Source organism: Tyto alba, unplaced genomic scaffold (genome assembly GCF_018691265.1).
Source record: "Tyto alba isolate M040663 unplaced genomic scaffold, T.alba_DEE_v4.0 Super-Scaffold_40, whole genome shotgun sequence".
Taxonomy (NCBI): domain Eukaryota; kingdom Metazoa; phylum Chordata; class Aves; order Strigiformes; family Tytonidae; genus Tyto; species Tyto alba.
In genome coordinates this window covers 31,224,252-31,244,884 of record NW_024881316.1, presented here as the reverse complement: position 1 = coordinate 31,244,884, position 20,633 = coordinate 31,224,252, and the positions used below count along the sequence as shown (strand labels likewise).

Below are 20,633 nucleotides of genomic sequence, written 5' to 3'. Positions count from 1 at the left end.
TCACTAAAGGAAAGCAGCCATGTTCTTTGTTTCTTCCAAGTAGGAAAAAAAATTGATTTAGTGCAACAGTTTGATCAAGGGCAAAACCGTTAAATTAATTTCAGCAAATAAAAGTACAAGGTTTATAATTTCAGAAGCTGAGTAGGCTATGAGGTTACAAAAATACTGTTTTACCAACTCTGGGGCAGTCTTGTGAAAACTTCTGGCATACTTAAGACAAGTGATAAGAACACACTGCCTGTGAAAAAAATGTTTAAAGAATACATACCTTGTCTGTTCTCCTGTGTAATGTTAGTCATACTTCCATCTTCAGCTAAGCCTTGTTCCAAATTTTCTAGTATCTGCAGTAAATTTTTTAAAGTAACCAACATGAGTTTAAATAGCACTACATATTTAATGCAAATGATCTACAATTGACAGCCTATATGTAAACCAATTTAAGCAGGAATGCTTCACCTAGGTGCAGCTCAAAATTACTGATTATTACCATAGCTAGATCAAGTGAACCAAGTTAGAAAGACATTGTACGATAGAAGGATGTTAGAGTTCGGGTTTATGATACTTACTGAACATTAAATGTCAGCACACTCTAGGGACATACACATTTTGTTAAGCAAAACATGAAATATGCTTCACCAGAGAATGAATGTCAATGACCACAAAGGAAGTCAAACTGACTTTTCATAGAAAGCCACTGCCTCTCGACTCCCCCGCCCTAAGTATGGGCTCTGGTTTCATCCTCTTCTCCTTAATAAAGTACTCATCTTAGTTCTTACTGCAATTTCCTTCTCAAAGCTTGGGCTTTATTGCTTCTTTTTATTTATTATAGATTTTCAATCATGTAAATTGTTGAGTGAATGCAACATTTGTTGTTTTATTGGAAGAATGAAAATGTGTACTTACTGAAGCTTACGTCTTAAGCACTTTTAAAATACGTATGCAGGGTTCCATTTGAAATGCAAGTCAACTTTCCTCTTTCTAATCCCGTTACAGTTGCTTCAAATTTGTTTTCTGATTCCCACAGATCACCCCATTTTTCTTGTTACAGATTTATAATTCCAGTTGTAGAACAATGCTTGAGATTTCCTTCAAAAACATGTTAAGGCCACTTGCTCTTTAATGAGCTGCTGTGGTTAGCTGATTAGGGAAGTACAAAGCGCTGCCTCTTCTGGGGACCGAGTGCACTTCCAAACACAGAGCTCTCAGCTTCTGTCAGTAAAAGAAGTAATTGTTTTTTCCTATACCAGCAAAGCATTCCAGTTGTGCTCAGTGCTTTGTAAGCAAATACTGAAAAACAACACAGTAAATCCTCCAAAGCAAAGACAGGTAGAATTAGTCTGGCCTCAGACTGCGTGTTGGTACCTTCTATAGCCAAAGAAGAGCAATTGGGATCTCCAGGAAGCCAGTTCATGCCACCTCTTTCAGATATCTTAAGGTGGAAGGAATTGCCCTACAGGATACTCAGCTCTTCACAAACTAGAGTGAGAGCTTGAAGTTAGGTGCCATAAATTTAGCTACAAGGAACTTAAGAACAAGGAAAGACATATGATGAAATGACAACAGCTACCACATGCCAGCTGAGCCAGGGTAATTTTCCTGATAAGAATTGTTAGCCCATGACAAATACAAGGTAATATGATTTAGTGTAAATCTCGTTTACTGAGGGCTAGGCTAAGTTGCCTTCCCTCAGATTCTGAGAGGCTGTAAGCGTACACCAGCAGATACTGCAGCTTAGTTGATAGGCAGCAATTTATGAGATCACAGGGGCACGCCTGCAAGACTGATTCTCAATCCCACTTTCAAAAGCAGCGTGGCCACTTAGAAATCAGTTAGAAACCAAAGCGTCGTTTTTCAGTGTTAAATGCCAAGTGTATAATGATATACCTTGTCAGAGAAAAAAAAAAATTCTTGTCTCGTAAACCAAAACCACCTCATCATCTATTTTCTGTCCAGTCTAAAAACCATGATCTTTCTCTTCCCCTTGAAAACATTTAGTGATCACTTGTCATTCTCAATAAGGCTTGAAGTTCTTACTCTTGAAGTGGTCTAAACATAACAAGGTGCTTTCATCAATGAGACATGCTGTCTTGTTTAAAAAGACAATGGGTTTCTCTGAAAATGTGTTAACATCATCAAAAAAGAAAGAATTAAGTATTAGCATACAATTAGAGCATTACATTAACCATTCTGTGACATTACTTGGGGATATCTAACCGTCACCTCAAGCTCAACGTAATTAAAACAGAACTCGGTGCTGATTTGAGGCTAATTGTTTTATTCCCTAGGTTTATTTCCTTTTGCCCTTCTTAAGTATAAGAACATCATCTGCAGTTTTTCAGTATTTGGGCATTTCTCTAGTTTTCTAAGAATTGTTTAATAATAACATTAATGATTCAGGTAGTTCCTCACTGTAAGCTATCTGGGTTAGTTGACATCAAATGTTTAATTTTAGCAAATCCTCTCATCCCACTTTTCTACAGATGGTGAACTGTTAATTCTAGCAATATTACATGGGATAGCTCTAAACATCCTTGTTTCAATTACAGAGAGAAATATGATTTAACACTTCTACCGTTTACTTTAAACATCAGTTTTATTTATGACCTATGCTTTTTCTTGTTTGGAATATTTAAAAATCCTGGCTTCCTATCATTACATAGCTCTTTAATACTTTATTTCTTCTTCCACAATTTTTCACCAGCATTAGCTTCTGACTCAAAATAACATTTTTTGGTGCTTCTGGAATTGTGGCTTTTTGGGTACTCAGACTGGTGCAGGAATATCATTTCTACAAACTCATCAAACAAGGCGATGAAACAAATACCCCCCAGGCTGAAGTAACGTATGAGAATCAGAATACTGTGTGGCCTTAGTAACTGAGCCAGAACTGGAAGTTGAATGAAAATAAAACTCAAAAACCAATCAGTAGCTAAGAGACTGAAAAGTTCATTAATTTGGAAGTAAAACAAAAGACCAGGAGATATGAAGAGCGTGTATGGAAGGGCCAGGGAGGAACATAACTACTCATGAAGGAGAGTGGCGGAACTACAGAGGGAGTGGCTGATGGACAAATGTCACAGTTATTTTTGAGAAGTTTTGCAGAGGTAACACTTGCAGAGGCTTTTTTAGAAAGCAAGACTGTTAACCCACTTACCACTGCTTCACCCACGTGGTAGAAGAGCCCAGTACATATCTGTCACTTGAAGGATTAGGATTAAAAAGTGAAATATGCTGCATTATGAAATGTGTGCATTTCCAGGGGCTCTCCCTCAATCATCTAGGAAGCTCAGGCACAAACAAGGGAGGAGTTTGGATTAAGCCTGACTGTTGTTCTTTTCACATTTTGGTCTCCAGGTAAGAATTATTAGCATGTCCTCAGCATTATTAGCACTAAAGTGATCACGCCTATGTTTTTAAATGAATACTTGAAAAGAACAAACTCTTCTGTGATTTAAATTACTATTGTTACTCTTACTGCTTGGCTGTTTGGAGACTGTCTATTTCAAGGCGGACTTATAAGGGCAACAACTCATTGAGGCAATTCATGTTGGGAAGACCGACAATAACACAAGAGACAGTAACAGTTTCACTGGATTCCTCCCCCAGGCTATAATACGCATTTGGTACCACAGATTATTTATTTTCCAGATGTTGTACCTATAGACAGAGATGTAAAATATCCAACCAGATCTTGATTACAAATTTGCAGGAATACCGGAAAAGTTAAAAACATTCCCCTATCCAGTGAAAATGAAAATCCTATTTTTGCACTCAACTTCCAATCCTGCTTCAGGTACGAAAAATATGTAAGTAGATGGGGGCTGAAGAGAATGTGTTACCAAAATAGTGACAAAATAAATATGGTTAGGTCTTTAAATTGAATGGCTAATCCAAAATTGGCAAGCGTCTGTAGAATGTATATAACAAAAAGCAAGAGGGAATTTAGCAGGTTAAAAGGAAGTATCAGATAGGAAAAAAAGCACAATTACATTAAGGAAGAGAAACAAAACAGAAAGACAAATTTTCTTATGATAGGAATGCATTAGCATTAGCCCAGAATAGCCTCCCAAGGGATGTGGCCTCAGCTCCATAGGCTGGCTCATTAAAAACTAGAAAACAACCTTGTGTTGCAGAGAGACAGACTAGGTGAGCTAATAGGTCTTTTCTCTCTTCTAGCTTTTATGACTCCAAGATCATCTAATTTACATAATGACTATTCGTATGCCCTTCTGTAAATACAGATGACCAAAGATTATTTTTCCACTTTTTAAAATAGGGAAGTAAAGCACTAGAGGTTTTTGGTTGAAAGCTCCCCAATTAATTCTGTTATAACCCCAATGGTTCCCAAGTGTCATATACAAATATTAAGACTAATGAGTGTACATCCTTTATGTTATTTTCTTGGTTATGCCATGGGCTTTCATAAGTATTATGAACCTTATTCTTGAATATTCCAGGTGAGATCGAGATTATTAGACTAATAGCATTATATTAAAAAACCCCCAAACTTCCAAGACATAAATCTAAACAATGTTTTGTCAGCCAACCCTGACTTCAAATGGTTAAATTATCACCAATTCACAACTGTCTTTTAGAAACATATTTATCTTTACAAGCTGTCCTTTTTCATACTCACGTTTCTACAGTTGTCTTTGAATTGATCCAAAAGACAAGGCATTTAATTGAATGCAAACAAATGAAATAATTTGCAATGAGATGTCTAGAATAACTGATCAGAAATATTCCTTTGAGAGGGAAGGTTTGTAGTTTTTTGTGTACTGTATTTTAAAAAGGAGCATCCATCAGCACAGACAATGGCTTGTCCCAGCTACTGCATTCTGGCTCTAGTGGAAACTGTCAGAAGCAAAGTGAGATCATTCTTTTTCTGACCACAGTTGAACACACTAACCCAGGACAAACTTTGCAAACTGAGACACAGGTAGGCAGAGAGAAGGAGATGGCAATCCGTGAACCAACAGCAAGTGCAGAGAACCGTACACTCCTCAGAACAGCTAGTGGAAGATGTACGGCCAACCTCAAAGAAGCACAGGGATCATACAGAATTTGTAGTGACCTACGCCACTAGCAGTTGATGGAGTGAGAACATGAGTCAACATACCTGTTCTTTAAGAACTTAGAGGGCAAGGAAATATGCATATATTAATTTGTAAATCTCCTTTATTTCTATTTCATCTTCTCCAGCACATCCAGTTTCCCTTATTTAAACAAATCATCAGCATAGTTCATACTCAAACAAAATCTTGTATTATAGTTTAAAAGCTTCCTTGGTACAATGGGTATGCTCTAAGGATATGAACTTCGAGGAAAACAGTGAAGGTAGAGCCACTTCAAGGCTGCAGATGACTGCAAGATGACTCCTTTTCTTTTATTCCTCTATTGACTGATAATCTTTAATCTGTGGACAATCATGGCTGATCACACTGTAACTGAGATATGGCCAATTCAATAAAGTTAGCCAGATGGCTGATGAACACCCTGCTCAGCAGTCGCTTCCTCGTTCACATTCATACAATTTTCTCTCTTTGTTACAAGATAAAGGAAGCTAGAAACCAGCTATATTTTGGAATCTAGTGGCACCATCATGACTGAGGGGAGACAATGCAGCACTTAATACCAGATTGCATAAAAACAAAGTATGAAACAGCTGATCTGCAGGCAAATGTCAGTAGAAGCACTATGAAATCCTGCAACAGAGGAGTATGGCATTTCTTAGAAGAAAAAATTTACTTCAACTTGAGGAGGACTGCTGATGAAGGAAAAGGCTAGACAGAACAGCCTGCCAGTAATATTAGATGAGATGCTCATGAACAGTTAACAGCATTAATGAATTCTGTTGTCTTTGAATTGCATTGAAGTGCAATTCGTAGCATTTCTTGGCCAAATTAGATATCTCTCTCAACTGTTTCCAAATCAATTCTTTCCACCCTCTATAATAAATGCCACATTCATCTCTTATTACCTTAACCTTTCACCTTTTTTTCCCCTTATAATACAAAGAACTGGATTTTTTTTACTGTAAATATTTTATTATCCTAGTCACTACTGTGGCTAAAAGCAAACTGATTTTATATACATAAGGCCATTACAGCCACACAATTAGCAATTATCAAATCACTTTACTTCTGTTATCCAAGTTATTTTCAGGAGGAAATATAGGAAAGATCCAAGAAATACTAAAAAAAAAAAAAATTAATCACATGTTTTTATCTTATACATAGGTTTGAACTTCTGAGTGTCACAGAGAAAATGATAATGCTGCACTTGTTTTAGAGTTGACCATATTGTAACATTCATAGTCACTGTTGCATTAGACTACTTGGGAAAGATTTATTATGTAAAAAACATTTAAGGATGAATGCTTAACAGTCAGGGTGTTGGGTTGAGTAGGTAAGGTTAGTGCTCACAACATCACTCCAATTTCAGCACTGACAAGTCTCATGTTATCATTTAGGCCATAATTTTGTATTATAGCACTTGACAAAACAAAACAAAAACCCCCAAACAAGCTCAGCAGGTTGTATTTATACTCCCAAATGACTGTTGTTTCCAAAACCAGATATTCGGACTATTTCTGAAAGATTAAGACTATTTTTGAAGGATCAAGATCATTAATTGTGTTTTGAGCTACCTTGATGCAGCTGAGAGAGAAGAAAGCTCTCCTACTTGCCCTTAAGCACGTCTGCTTACTCTCCTCCATGTCTTGTCTGGCAAAAGCATGAGAGCAAGAGAACTATGTTGTCTGCTGTTCTACTCATTTTAGTTAGAGCTATCACAGAGGAAAGAAGGATGTATCCTAAAATGAAAGAGGCACTTTATCACTTCTATTAGTGAATTCCTTATTTGTATCAAGATGGAGTGAAAAATGTCATAGTTGAAACTTAATGTTCCCTATATGGACAACAAAATATATTCCTTAACTAAGAAATGTTAGTGCATAGAGAAGGTGTTACCTTGGTGCAGATTATCTTCATACTATGCAGTCTGTCAAGTGATTCCTGAGGATTACCTAGGTACTGAGGAAGTTCGGCATGTAAAATCCGCATGGAGAAAGGAACCATAGAACCTAGAAACATAATTAATTTTATTAAATGTGTTTGCTGTAATGATCAGTTTGTGATTTGTCTACATTACACAAGGTATTTTTCACTAGCGTATATGACACAAAGTGCATTTTACCTTCCTATCTTTTTCTTCTGATGAAAGAAGAGAAAATAGCAAACTTTTTCTCAGCTATACTGTGACATATTGTAAAATGTTTTAAATAGGTAAACACATATTACATATGTAATGTGTAATACCATATGATAACACATTCCATAATCAAGAAGGCATGAAAAAGTTGCATCTGATTCAAATTTTCTAAAACAGTTTGTGCATGGAAGTACATTGTTTCATTAAAGGTTTTTATAAACTAATTAAAATGAAGGATTAAAAAAAAAAAAAGGAAGTTTACTCAAGTTGCAGTTACATTACTCTTAACATTTTATAATTATGCGTATTTTACAATCAGTGAAAAAGAAATAAGATTAAATTATTTGCCTGAAAAGCATGTTTGCGAAAAAGTTATATAACCAGGGCATGCAAAACCACTTCTATGTAATTCTTTTCCAAATAAAGCTGATATGAAAGGCCCCTATATAACACAAAAAACTCAGAACAGGAAACCAACATGAGTCAAAAGAAATAAAAAATAAGAATGGTATAATGAAGAACAAAAATAATAATACTATAATAGACACATTAAATTTAAAATATATCAAGTCACCTGGGAAATTAAAATATATTACAAAATATTTTGTTTCTTTTTTCTATTAATATCCATAGGCTTGTGTAAAGGTCTGAGTCCATTATGCTGGGCAGAGACCATTCCACTGCTCTAAAGATGACTTTCAGTTCCAGTTTTATTTCAGTAGTGTTAGCTCTTCCACAAAGAGTTACCAAGTTACCAACTCTTCATAAAGATGGTGTATTTTGTGTATTTTCTGGTTTATTTAAAACATGAAAGAATAGGGAAAGAATTTTAAGCAATATTTTTGGAGAAAAAGAAATTGCTTCCTTTTCACATTAGTTTGCTGTTCTTATTATTATTCTAATGTTTACCGAAGACCCAATCCTCTAAGTTTATCAGCATTCTGGCTGACTTGAAGGGCAGTTTCAGGAGCTTTAGGGAACCTCAGTGGGTTCAACATATTGATTTCAGATAAGTGCATATCCTGACACACCGACAGTAATACTGAACATAAACTAAATGCTACTATTAAAAAACAAATCAGAGCTAGAATAATGGGGGAATAGGCCTTGCAAAACACCATGCTAGTTCTAATATTTTAATATGACACATTTGTTTATTTTAGACATATTCTAAGGGGACCTCCCTCTCGAATCACCTCTTGCCTCATTTTTTTCAGAAGTAGGACTCAGAAGCTTTTTAGAAAGATTTCTGCACCTGTTCATAACAGGCTTGTATGTCAAAGAGGTAAATGCTATATACAATGAGTCACTGCCTCTAGACATTTTTTTTAAAGGTTGGCAAAATTTTAATCACAAAACTCACTAATTATGACCTTCAGAGTAAGCTACTTCCATCTACATAAATTCTCTTTTGCCAATGCTAACTATTCCCCATGGCTTCTGTGACTGCTGTGTTCCTGTAACGGATGTGCACACAAGTTTTATGCATCTTCATATGTGGAATAGAGATTAAGAAAACAAAACTGCCTTTGTAATTATATTAAGTGTAAAAGGTTATTCAAACAGTAACAAAAGATGCAAAATATTTTATGTAGGTATCCTGACCAATACCTAGCATGACACAAGTGAAGACATACATCCAAGAGTGTGGGAGGTGAACAACAATGAAAAGGAAGTCAAAAATAATTTAAGAGTAAATTCCGTGCCAGACCACCACAGAAAAATTGCTTTGTAGACACGTGAACTTAAGAACCTGCACTGCAAACCTATGGAAGCAAATGTGACCTGTGGCTGGTTCCATCTCTACTACCCCTCTGGTGACTAAGTTCTAAGTCCACCATACAATGGTAATCGTGCCAAAAAAAAAGCAGTGCCTAAATCCAGCTAGTTTGGTACTGTTCTTTTGAATAAAGCAGTCCTAATTTACTGCTAATACACGAACCATGCACCTACTGCTGCATTCGGCAGGATTTCTGAGGCAAAGGTAAAAAAAGGAAAAGTTTTGTTCATCAGTAAAGCTTTGGAAAATCTGAGATATAAAACAAAAGGAATCTAAAGTTTTAGCAACATTTTTGGTTAATGACTATGTCCTAGCATTTTCAACTGAACAAGTTTGTATCACTATATTCTCTTGTAAAATGCAGTAAAAGGTCAACTCAATAAATACTCATACAGGAAATGTGAATCGGTAACAGAACAGTTCAACATACATAGACGGGTATTTAATGGAGCGCAGATAAATGTCTCACATTATCCATTTTTATAAAATTTATATAGTGCTTTATAAAACACTTTTTAGGATTGCATATTTTGTAAAGTATTGATCTTATATATTGCTGAATGAAGCCACACTATTATGATCCATGCGAGGGGAAGGAATAACCCATTACCACTCTACATCATCAGAAACAGTGTCAGAGCAGGTCAGAATGATGAATGCAACTCCAGGCCAACTTATGACTCCTTAGGAATCTGATTTACTTCCTATCACAACCAAGACCTCAATTGCAATAGGCATTCAGAACTGTATTACTTTGAAATGTACTTTATTAATGTATTATTTCTCAATCACTTGGTATTTCCTTCACAGCATGTGACCAAAAAGCATTCCAGTATGATCCTCAGTAGGTACATCAAGTGTGATGACAGATTGCTCAAACAAAACCAGAAGGAGGCTGGCCCACACTGTGAGGGTGGTCAGTGTAACGACTTTTCAAACCAGAATTTATATTACTATTTCACACAACAGGATCTAATACTCCAGCACCTGTTTCTTCTCTTTCTTTTTGAAACTCACAACATCACTAGTATCCTGCAAGAAATTTTATTGTAAACATCCAGTCAATTTCTGTTACTTACTGCTTATTAAACAAGCTGCTATATTTACTTCAAATCTCAGAAACACCAACCATCCGTGCCTTCTTCCTCAGTTTCCTTGTAAACCTTCTGAATAATAGATTTTTTTTTTTTTTTTAAGAAAGCACAAACCTGTACATGTGTTTTCACAAAGTGTGGTAACTGGGTAAAACGGAAGAGAAAGAAATGAGCTTTTACCACTGGTAAGGCTGTCTTACCACGACATGTAATAGTATTTTGTAACTTTAAGTCAAATCAGATGAGCAAATTGCTCATAAAAAACCAGCAGCACTTATCCAAGCCAGTCATCCAAACATATTCCTTAAATACTCTGTTTAAAAAAAACCCAAACTCTGAGACTTTTGGTTAAGTACATTTTCCCAGATACATTCCTGACTCCAAGTAAGCCTCTTTTTAGTTAAATAATATGTGGTATGGATAACATATCTAATTCAGTTCCTACATTAATAAACTGATTTTCTGGTTTAAAACAGTTACCATAAATTTACTTCAGAATTGGTAAAGGTTTCAATGCATGCTACTTCTATAAAGTGCTAATACAATTTACATACAGTTATCAGGAAGAAATACATGGCAGCAACAGAAAATGCACGTGAAAAGATCCGTTCACCAAAATAATTCTCTAACTTCTGATTAACAGTTGTGTGAAAACTGACAACCCCTCCACCCCGAGTTCTCTATTACTTTACTGTCTCCAACATCCAAAATATGAAACTATAATTTTCTCAATCCAAGAAGAAGGAATAATTATCTTTGAGCTTGTCTGAAACAAAAATATCAAGAAAGAGCCCGAGAAGCAACAGTAAGTTACTAGAAATCTCTTCACGGGGTGGCTGGTTATGAACCTTTGTTCTCACAGCGCTCAGTAAGGTGACCTGTGCGCGCACCATGGTGGAAGAGAACATTGTGAGCATAATGGGTCTGAAATGCAGCCCAGCAGAGCTTCATGGGGTGAACGGGAGATGAAAAAGGCAAAGGCAAACTCTAGTATGATTCTGGTGAATCTTCATCAAAGCCACATCAGTTCATCGATAAAAAGGGATAAAAGGGCAAAAACCAAAAATTAAGAGAGTCACAGAAAGCGCTGAGTTGGAACAGCTAACTCTGAGCTCACTGAGAATTTTGGTCTAAACACCAGGATATGGATTTGTTGTTCTATGAGATCAGCATATCATGTTGCATCAAAGGATCATCATTCAGCCTTTTTCTGCTTAAAGAACGACAGCATAGAGGAGACCATTCCTGTTGTAAAAAACAGATGACAGAAAAAGAAACTGCACACGAATCTACGAAACCACAGCTTCTGCTCTGTCTTTCAAGACAGAAGTTTAGCCTTCTGAGAAGTATTCCTTAACATTCTAATATAAGGAAGGTGACAAATGAAAATGAGACCTAAAAAAGGCACATCTGAGATTTTAGAAAACACTGTAATTTTCATTTTACATTGTCAAGGTTAAGAAGAAATAATCAGGAAGATGTAAATGATGTTTGTTGATCACCCTACTAGATCAATAATAATAGTGTTATGAAGGTCTGAAAGAGTACAAGATTTAATTAAAAATCAGATTAACAGCAGGGAAAAAAGAACTATACTTGCCCCAATAAACACAGTTACACTGGGGAAAAAATAAACTAAGAAAGTAAGACTGACTGTATTAACACTAAATTATAACAGGAATACATGCACTTCTTAGATTAAGAATTACATTACATTGTCTAAAAGGTTTCACCTACTTGGTTACTGTTAGGCCACATTTTTAAGGCACACACATCGTAACGTATTTCTTTGTGATAGGTTCCTATACAAGTGGGCACATATATTCCTGTGATAGCCTACTAGGGATAAGATAATTTCATCTAAACACTGATTTTGGTCATGTGCTCCCTTTTGCATAACTATTTGTAATCAAACCCATGTTCTCCATTGTATTTCGCTCAGTATTGAATTTAACAAGGCAACATGTCAAGGAAATATTTAAAACAAGCAGCATATCCTGTAATTAAAATGTTTACTTAAAAGCACAGGAGAATGGATTTTGCTCTCTACTTCATGCTTCAGATATTTAAAGAAGTAATGCCCTCTTACACAGAAAAAACACATCAACTAAGCTTAGATGATTTCAACAAAAGACAATACAATTACTGCCATGTATTGAAATTTTATTTTTAAGTTAAGTAAGTCATATTCTAGCTTGATGTTTTACAGTTGACCTCTGTTACTCCTCTTTTAGGGGTTTCATAATAATTTTATCTATAAAAAAATCATAATGGAAAAATGGTTTACTTTTAAGACAATTCTTAGCTATCACTTAAATACAGTGGAGAATTTTTTTCAAAGAATGATTTTTGATTGTCACTTTAGCAAAATTTTATCTCATTCATACATATATATATTATCAGTGTACAAAAGACAAAACTAAAAAGTGAAAAATGGTCTGTTGAAAGGAACATGGATATTCCATAAGCATGGGAACAGATGAAACAAATATTAATATCAGGTAGAATTTTCTAAGACCACAGATTTCAATTCCTATTTCTTTATGAACAGCTGCACATTTTCATAACTGTCATAACATAAACATCACCTCATGTCAATCAAGTTCAAACAGCAGCCCTCATCTGCAGCCCTTTTAGAGCAGAAAAAAGAATATTCCAACGGCTAGCCATTCTATCTTCATATTTTCTTGTTGCAAAATCAGTAACCTGAAATGATTTCTGATCTGCCTTCTACAGCTTATTAAACAAACTTTAAATACCAAAAAGGAACAGTAGGGCAAATTATCATTTACTGAAAGTATAAAGTGGCATCTTATGACAGGAAAAAAAAAAAAGAAAAAAAAAATATCAACAAAAAAACAACCAACTAAAAACAAAGAAACAAACCCTTCCTTCATTAGGTATAAGAGAAATATAGAAAATCCAGTTTCAGAAAGATATTCTGCTTTATACATACATATAGACACAGAGAAGTATGTCCTTGCATTTATATGCACACACATACAGACTTTTACACATTTCTACAATAGCATATTTGCTGTATCATAAATGATACAACAGTATAATTTATAAGGAGATTTTTAAGAGTGATGATCTAGTAACTTGGAATCCTAGTCTCACTGTCAAATAAAAGTACCTAAAAATCCAGATTCTACAGGCTAGTTTCCAAGCTTTTGTTTATGACTTTAATTCCAGAGAGACTGAAGAAGAGAGGCCTAATGTTTGTAACCATTGAAAGAAAATGTCTTCGTATTTTTATCTGAAATTGCATGTTTCCATATACCTCACAATTTAATTGCAGATGACCTAAGAACACAGATATTCTGTATGAAGATCTGGTTTTGAAAGGTTTCAAGAATACTTCTTCAGTAATCTGGAGTTATTTGCACTGATTCAAGCAAAACATAAGAGAAAGAACGCAGAAAAACCCTGCAACAATTGCTCTACCACAAAGACATCACCATAAATCTGACCTGCTGATAAATGTAGTAAGGCAGACTTTAGAAATTAATTTCTTGCTCACTTGTAAGAAATACTGTATAAAGCTGGTACTGTCTACAAGAAACTACATAGCCCTGGGAAAGAAAGCACAATTAAATACTTTAGCAAGAACTCTGCCCCCTTAAACGTATACATAAATTTATTGATTAAAATCTCTGTATTATTTCAGAAAAACTTGAATTTTAAGTCTGACTACTCTGAATCGCCAACTGGAACAACACCACTTGTGAGGTATTAGCTGATTTCATAGGTAGAAGGTAGCTCTGAAGCAACATAACAGAGAATTTAAAGAGACAATAGAGATGTACACAGTACTGTAAATAAAATAATTGGCAAACCAGTTCCTCTAGAGGCTTTAATATGTTTTTTACTGTCAACATTAGCTTGAATGAAGAACTCTTCCGAGCAACTGCCAAGACTGAAGCAGTCTGACACGGGAGTGTAAGTTAAGGCACCGCAGTGTTTGTGGTAACATATGAGAAAACCAATACCATATGTAACAGTGACTGGGGGTTTGTTTTTCTTCTGTTTTCCTGAAAAATTTATTAACAGGAGCACTCTATAGACTACACTTTCTTTAGCCTGCGTTTCTTATCTTATCTGTTTTTACCTTGAATACTCCCTTTTGCCTCCCTACCCACCACAATTATTTTTCTTTTTTTCCCCACATCACTTCCCATTCTGCTATACTTCTCCTACTAACCACAAGTTGACAAGAATGAAAAAAAAAGGGCATTTCATTTATAGCATCATCCAAAACCATGCTGAGAAAAAAGGAAAGGAAGCTTCAGCAAGACTGCCTCCTACTAGCATATACAAGTAGGAGAGAAGAGAAGAAAGGAAGACAGTAAACTCAAAATGGCCAAATGTCACGGTAGAGGCATCGTTATGTTTACTGGGGAAGCATATAGGAGATAATTTCCTCAATCAATGCCTGTCCTTCTTTATGGCATAGGCTGACATTCAGAAGCAGGACCAAGCTTCAGAGAGCAGGTAGACCTGGGAGTTGTACACCATCCTCTGCAGTACACAGAGTCCAGATTTCTGTAAAATGCCTTCTGCAGTTATTAGAGAAAAATTCTGGATGAGTGTTTTCACAGCAAGCACAGTGTCTTTGCGTCGACAGACATATGACAAGTTTCCAATAGATCTTTTGATATAAGCTTATTAACTTTAAAATTATTATTAATAATAATTAATACATTTCACTATCAGCTCTGAAAACTTGTTTACAACATGAGTTTGAATGACAGTAGTAAACCACGTATGATATTCCTGTAAGGTGATCTGAATTTCAAAACTGACTAAAAGAAACAAATTAAGAGCACTGATTGAGTAAATAAGGACATATAAAAAACGAAATCTCACACAGCCAACTATTTTCTGTATCAATTTTTCCATGTGCTTCTGCTAAAACTTCTAAATACAGCGGATATGAGTAAAGTCACAAAAGTAACACAGACCTAGTGAAATATGCTAAAACAATAGTTGTGATGCCTAGACTCACACTACTTTGAGAGAAATATATATATATATTTTATACATATAATATACATATTTTTTTAAAATCGTCACTATCCTTCTGAAAGCATCAGCGTATTGCAGCACACACTAGTGCAATCCTATGGCCACAACACAGCCACACCTTAAAAAAAGCTTGTGCTAGAATTAGTAACAGTTCATGGGAAGGTGTACAACATGAAATTAGTTTCTAGAGCACATACAACTAAATATTTAACAATACGTTCCTTATTTAGGCACTTTCCACCAGACAACAGAAGACTGATTTCATGTTAGAGAAATACAGATGATCCTGTATAATTCCAAGGAGAATGAAAAGGGGAAAGGAAAAAAAACCCCACACCTCTATACATATAAACTTCTGGTCAGAGGAATAAAAAAAAAAAAATCCAATTTTTACTTTTGAACAGTGGTGGTTTTTTTCTTTGTAATTCAAAATAAATTATTCTCAATTATTGTAGCTTTAGAACACTGATTTTGCTAGCATTAACTTTTCTGTAACTTACTGGTCTATTAACCAGAAACAAGACCAAATTATCTCATAAAATAATGAAATAGCATTTTAATGTTCCATTTTAATTGTTGGCTCTCACTCTTTCAGAAACACACAGGCATTACCAATGGAAAGTATATCTCAGGCTAGCTGATCTATCATACAAGAGAGTTTATGAAGTCTCATGAAGAACAGAAACAAACGATATGAACAGAAGTGGGTCAGACTGTGTAAATATAAAGACAAAACCTAAAAAAAACCCATAAAAATCCTGAAATCCATTAGTCATGAGAGTGATGACAAAAATTCAGCCTTATATACCCCACAGAGTACAATGGAGATGTGCCAGAAGCAATCTGGAACAGCGTTCCTGACCTAAATACCTACCTATCACAAGAAAATTACATATAAAATTGGTCTTTTCAGCTTCTCTCCACAGATGAATTTAGAAGAAATCAATCTATAAATGAATAATTTTAAGATTTTACTAGATGTCCTGGGTTTGAGTGAATGGTGGGGGTTTGGTAGCAGGGGAGGGGGCTCTAGCAGTGGCCCCTGTGAGAAGCTTCTCAAAGCTCCCGGGGCTCCAAGCGAGGCCCACCTCTGCACCAGGGCTGAGCCCGTCAGTGCCAGTGGCTGTGCTTCTGTGATAATGTATTTAAGAAGGGACGTGGTGAGGAGGAGTCCGACTTGTGAGGAAGAGTTGGGGGAGCTGCGTGAACACCAAGGTCAGTGGAGGAACGGAGGAAGAAAGGAGGGGGGAGTTGTGCCAGAGCAGAGACCCCCCTGTATCCTGTGGTGAGACGGCAGGGCGGCCCCCCTTGATACCCATGAAGACCTATGGTGGAGCATATGCTGACACACAGGGGGGTGGTGGGGGCACCATTTAAGTTGACTGCTCCTGAAGGAGGCTGGGACCCTGTGGAAAGCAGCCCCCACTGTTGTAGTTCAGCACTGGGAAGGCTGCAGCTTGTGGGGGTGTCCCATTCTGGAGCAGCTCAGGAAATGCTGCAGCCTGTGGGAGGGACTCCAGTTGGAGAAAAGTTGTGGAGGACTGTCTCCTGTGAGAGGGGGACCATGCTGGAGCAGGGAGAAGAAGTTCCAGAAGTTCCCCCCCTCCAAAGATGGAAGAAATGGCAGCACCAACTGCACCCCCCACTCCCTGCCCCCTGTGCTGCTGGGGGAGGAGGTAGAGATATCGGGAGCAGAGCCGAGCCCGGGAAGAAGGGAGGGGTGGGGGGAAGGTGTTCTCAAGATGTGGCAATGCTTCTCACTGTCCTACTCTGTCTGTTAAGTGTTGGTGTTGTTAGTGCCTGTAATAAATGTATGTTCTTTTTCTCTTCCCCTAACAAGTCTGCTTTTTGCCTGTGACCCGTAATGGGTGATTCATCCCTCCCTGTCCTATCTTGAATCCTGAGGCTTTGCTCATTTTCTCCTTCCTGTTGCTGGGATGGAAGGGATGAATGAGTGGCTTTGTGGTGCTCAGTTACCCTCTGGGCTCCAACCACAACACTAGAAGATGAGAATGGTTTGATCTCTGCCCCCTGTCAAACAGGAATGATCAGAGTGACTTAATTTCACTGGATGATACAAGGATTCCAGCACATTTGAACTCTCACCTCCCCCTGATGGTGCTCACCTACAGGCAATGGAGATGACTGAAGAAAGAGACCACAGAAACCAGGAAAGGACGATTTCAGAAAAATTAGAACTTAACAGCCATGATGAAGACAACAGCATGGCTGCAAATGCCATACAAAAAACTCAGGACAAAACAGACCTTAGAAGCGTTGCCAAAAGGGAAAGAGCCTTGGGAGAGCTTCAGAGGAAAATTAAGAGTGCTGTGTTGGCCATTTTAAATTAAATTAATGGAAAAAACATCTTCTACTCCTCATACATTTACTTGGAATTTAAAATCTTTGAGGTATATTTCTCGGAGATTAATGGATGAAGGACTATCCTCACTGCTGTAAGAAGCTCAGGTGTATAAACTTTCCTTACTTCAAGCACAGAAAACACAGAAAACCTTCTAATGTATTACTTTTCTTATTATGAATACTTTGAATACAAAGAAATTATGCAAAATATTATATGTGTTACAATTAATGTGTGCAGTATTTATATTTATACTCTCATTTCTTAAACTGTTTTTTAAGTGCTTACTCCATTTATATACCATGAATCAAAATTAAAATGTTGAAACAAAACTCTTCCTTTTATGCTTGTTACACCACAAAATGATACGTTAAATTTCCAAACAGCAGCAGATTGTGGATTCCTACTAATACATTTCAACCAAAATATATGAATGATTTATACCTATTTTATTATTTAAATTAGCTGGTTAACAATGCATGTATACTGAATTTCTTTATCCATAATCCAGCACTGCATGGTTTAATGCTAGTTGGAAGAGAATTCCTTGTTAATTCCTTGTTCTCTCCTACATCCCTGCAAGTAGCATCTCTTTCTCTCCTCAAAACTACATACGGAAGGTTTGATAGCTGTTTCTACATCTTAATCACATTGTATTTATAGGAGAGATCTACAACCAGCAGGTCAGCTCCATCCAACCTTGAGCTTATTTTCCTTACAGATGATCAGATCATGGTCCTGGTTGGTATGTTCAACTGTTAAAAATGAACTGAGGCATATGATAATGAAACAGAATATTTTCCTTATGCTCACCTTTTTACCATAGCTACCCTCATAAATTGTATGAAATAGCTGCCGTGGCTGAGTAGTTGCTGCAAAGACAGTTTGGACCCAAAGTTCAGTCACTGGACAGGTGCCTGAAACAGCTGGTCAGATTGTCCAGAACTGTTACTACACGTAAGGCCTGTGGCATGAGGACTGAAATGCCTCAAATACTGACATGACCTGCAAGGATTCTTTTCTTAGGCAAAACAACTAAATTTTAATACTGAAAAAGATGTGGAAACATACATATGGCCTGGGGAAGGCTACTTCTTGTGTGCAGCACTGCATCATGCACAAAGCTGCCAAAATATAACCATATCCAAAGAGCTGTTCAACCTCTCTCACTCTTAAAAGTAACACATTTCCTTCTCAATGATTGAATATATTCAAGGCAAAACAGGAAATTTTTGCCTGTGATTGCCTGAAAGATGATGAGTAAGGTCAAAGGGACTTATTCCAGACAGTCCATATTGGCCTTGCTGGGCCACAACTGATCATTTGCATCACTAAAATAGATGAAACAATCTTCTGCAAAAGATCCTGAACATTCTTGACACCATCGTCCCTTCCTCAGCAATCGCAAAATGTCAGTAACTTTCCAGGTTACCCCATCAAGACTACCAGCATCTTACGTCAAACAGACTATACTTTTCCAGAGAGTGGCACTGTGCATTACAACTGTTACTTACAAGTATTTTATTATATCTTGCAGTTCAAATATGAAAGCCAAAGAACAGCAAGATCACTCAACAGTGCACTTACATCAGAGATTTATTTATTTTTAAGTAACAGATTTAGAAAAAAATAAATTTCAAAATAGTCTGAACAGGAATTAAATTGCTCTTAAAAACAGCAATTTTTCAACTCCAGACTCTTGAAGGACTAGAATACCCTCGATAGGTTATTTGGTTAACCCTATTTGGTTAACCTATGGGCTACTGGGAGCAGCTTGAAGTAGTGCATTTATAACTTGAGATAAACCACTTATAAAGAATTGAGGCTGGTGGTGTCTTTTTGCCTCTTCAACAACGGGATACATAGTAAATTATTGATTTTTATTTAGTTTCAATTACCAGGCAAATAATATTACATTTAACCAGTATTTTTTAATTAAGAAAAACTATAAAAGTAGCTCTCAACTTATTATTATTTTTTTTAAATCTTAGAAACTGGGAAATCTAAAAAAATAACATCTGCATTAGCATGTGTGCATGGACACGCATGTGTTAAAAATAGCACACTGATAGTATCTGGATGAACTTAAGAGGAAAAGCTTATAGATTCTGTTTCCACAAACTCTCTCATCACCTTTCACAGCCAGTTTCTGGGTAATATGAACTATTAAAGTTTGTGGGTTTTAAAATTTCAATACCCTAGAACTAAACTACTTTACTATACTTACTTGTTAGAAACATTCCTTTTTCAAATCAGTGCAATGTCAGTATCATGAAATACAGTGCCTACCTATATTGTGATGGATTAGTTATACTCCATATGATTAACTCCTTATTGCTACCTCCAAAATGCAAACAATACGTTAACATAGTAGTTAATCATGTTCTTCTGGGGGGAAAGAAAAAATAAAATAAATAATCCAAATTTCATCAGTGCTTTAGAATTAAAAAAACCTGAATCCATTATTTCATAATGACTGGTAAAAATGCCAATATTAAAAAGCATTTTATAAATCAAGTATCTTACCTTTTCGTCCGGGGTATACATGAGGGTAATATTCATAATAAAGATCAGGCTGGTCTAAATTTCCAAATGGCTCAAATTCCACTTCTGCATTTTGGAATAGATTCAATTTAACCAACAGTGCTAGTCTCACAAACCACAGCTAAATACATACAAAAAAAGGAAAAGACAAGGTCTGTTATTAGCTTCAATCACAAGCCACATCCAAATACAATTTCAACATTTTAAGTTTTTCTGATAAAGTTAAGAGTTTGTATGTTACTTAGTGATAGGAACAAGATTTATATTTACATGTTCTTTCACAGAATACTTTTCATAAGATCATTAAAACAAAATACAGAGGACTGATGTTTTAGTTGTTTGTAAAGGTACTGGGATTTTGAAGATACGTTTAAAAACCAGCCTGCTTTAAAGTTAGAACATCTCTCTTGAAATTGAGTTAGCATGTAAAAATCATCAATCTGATTTTTATTTTTTTTTTTCCAATTTTATGTAATTCTTAAAATATGTTATGATTTTAGTGAAATTCCATGAGCTTTATAGTTACTGGGGCCAGAAGCAAGTGTTGTCATCTGGTCTCATTTTGTTCAGTAAAACACCCGTGATGTTTCATGAACCTTTATTAATTTGGGTT

General features: G+C 36.1%; 1 protein-coding gene across 1 annotated transcript in view; it reads right to left on the bottom strand.

Moving 5' to 3' along the window:
* Positions 1-20,633, bottom strand: part of TRAPPC12 (trafficking protein particle complex subunit 12) — a 55,718-nt gene that overhangs the window by 20,938 nt on the left and 14,147 nt on the right. Inside the window, exons 5-7 of the mRNA XM_042803631.1 lie at positions 20,003-20,141; positions 6,972-7,084; positions 269-341 (exon numbers count right to left, since the gene is read on the bottom strand). Of these exons, the coding sequence (XP_042659565.1) occupies positions 269-341; positions 6,972-7,084; positions 20,003-20,141 (325 nt within the window). The remainder of the gene's footprint in view (positions 1-268; positions 342-6,971; positions 7,085-20,002; positions 20,142-20,633) is intronic.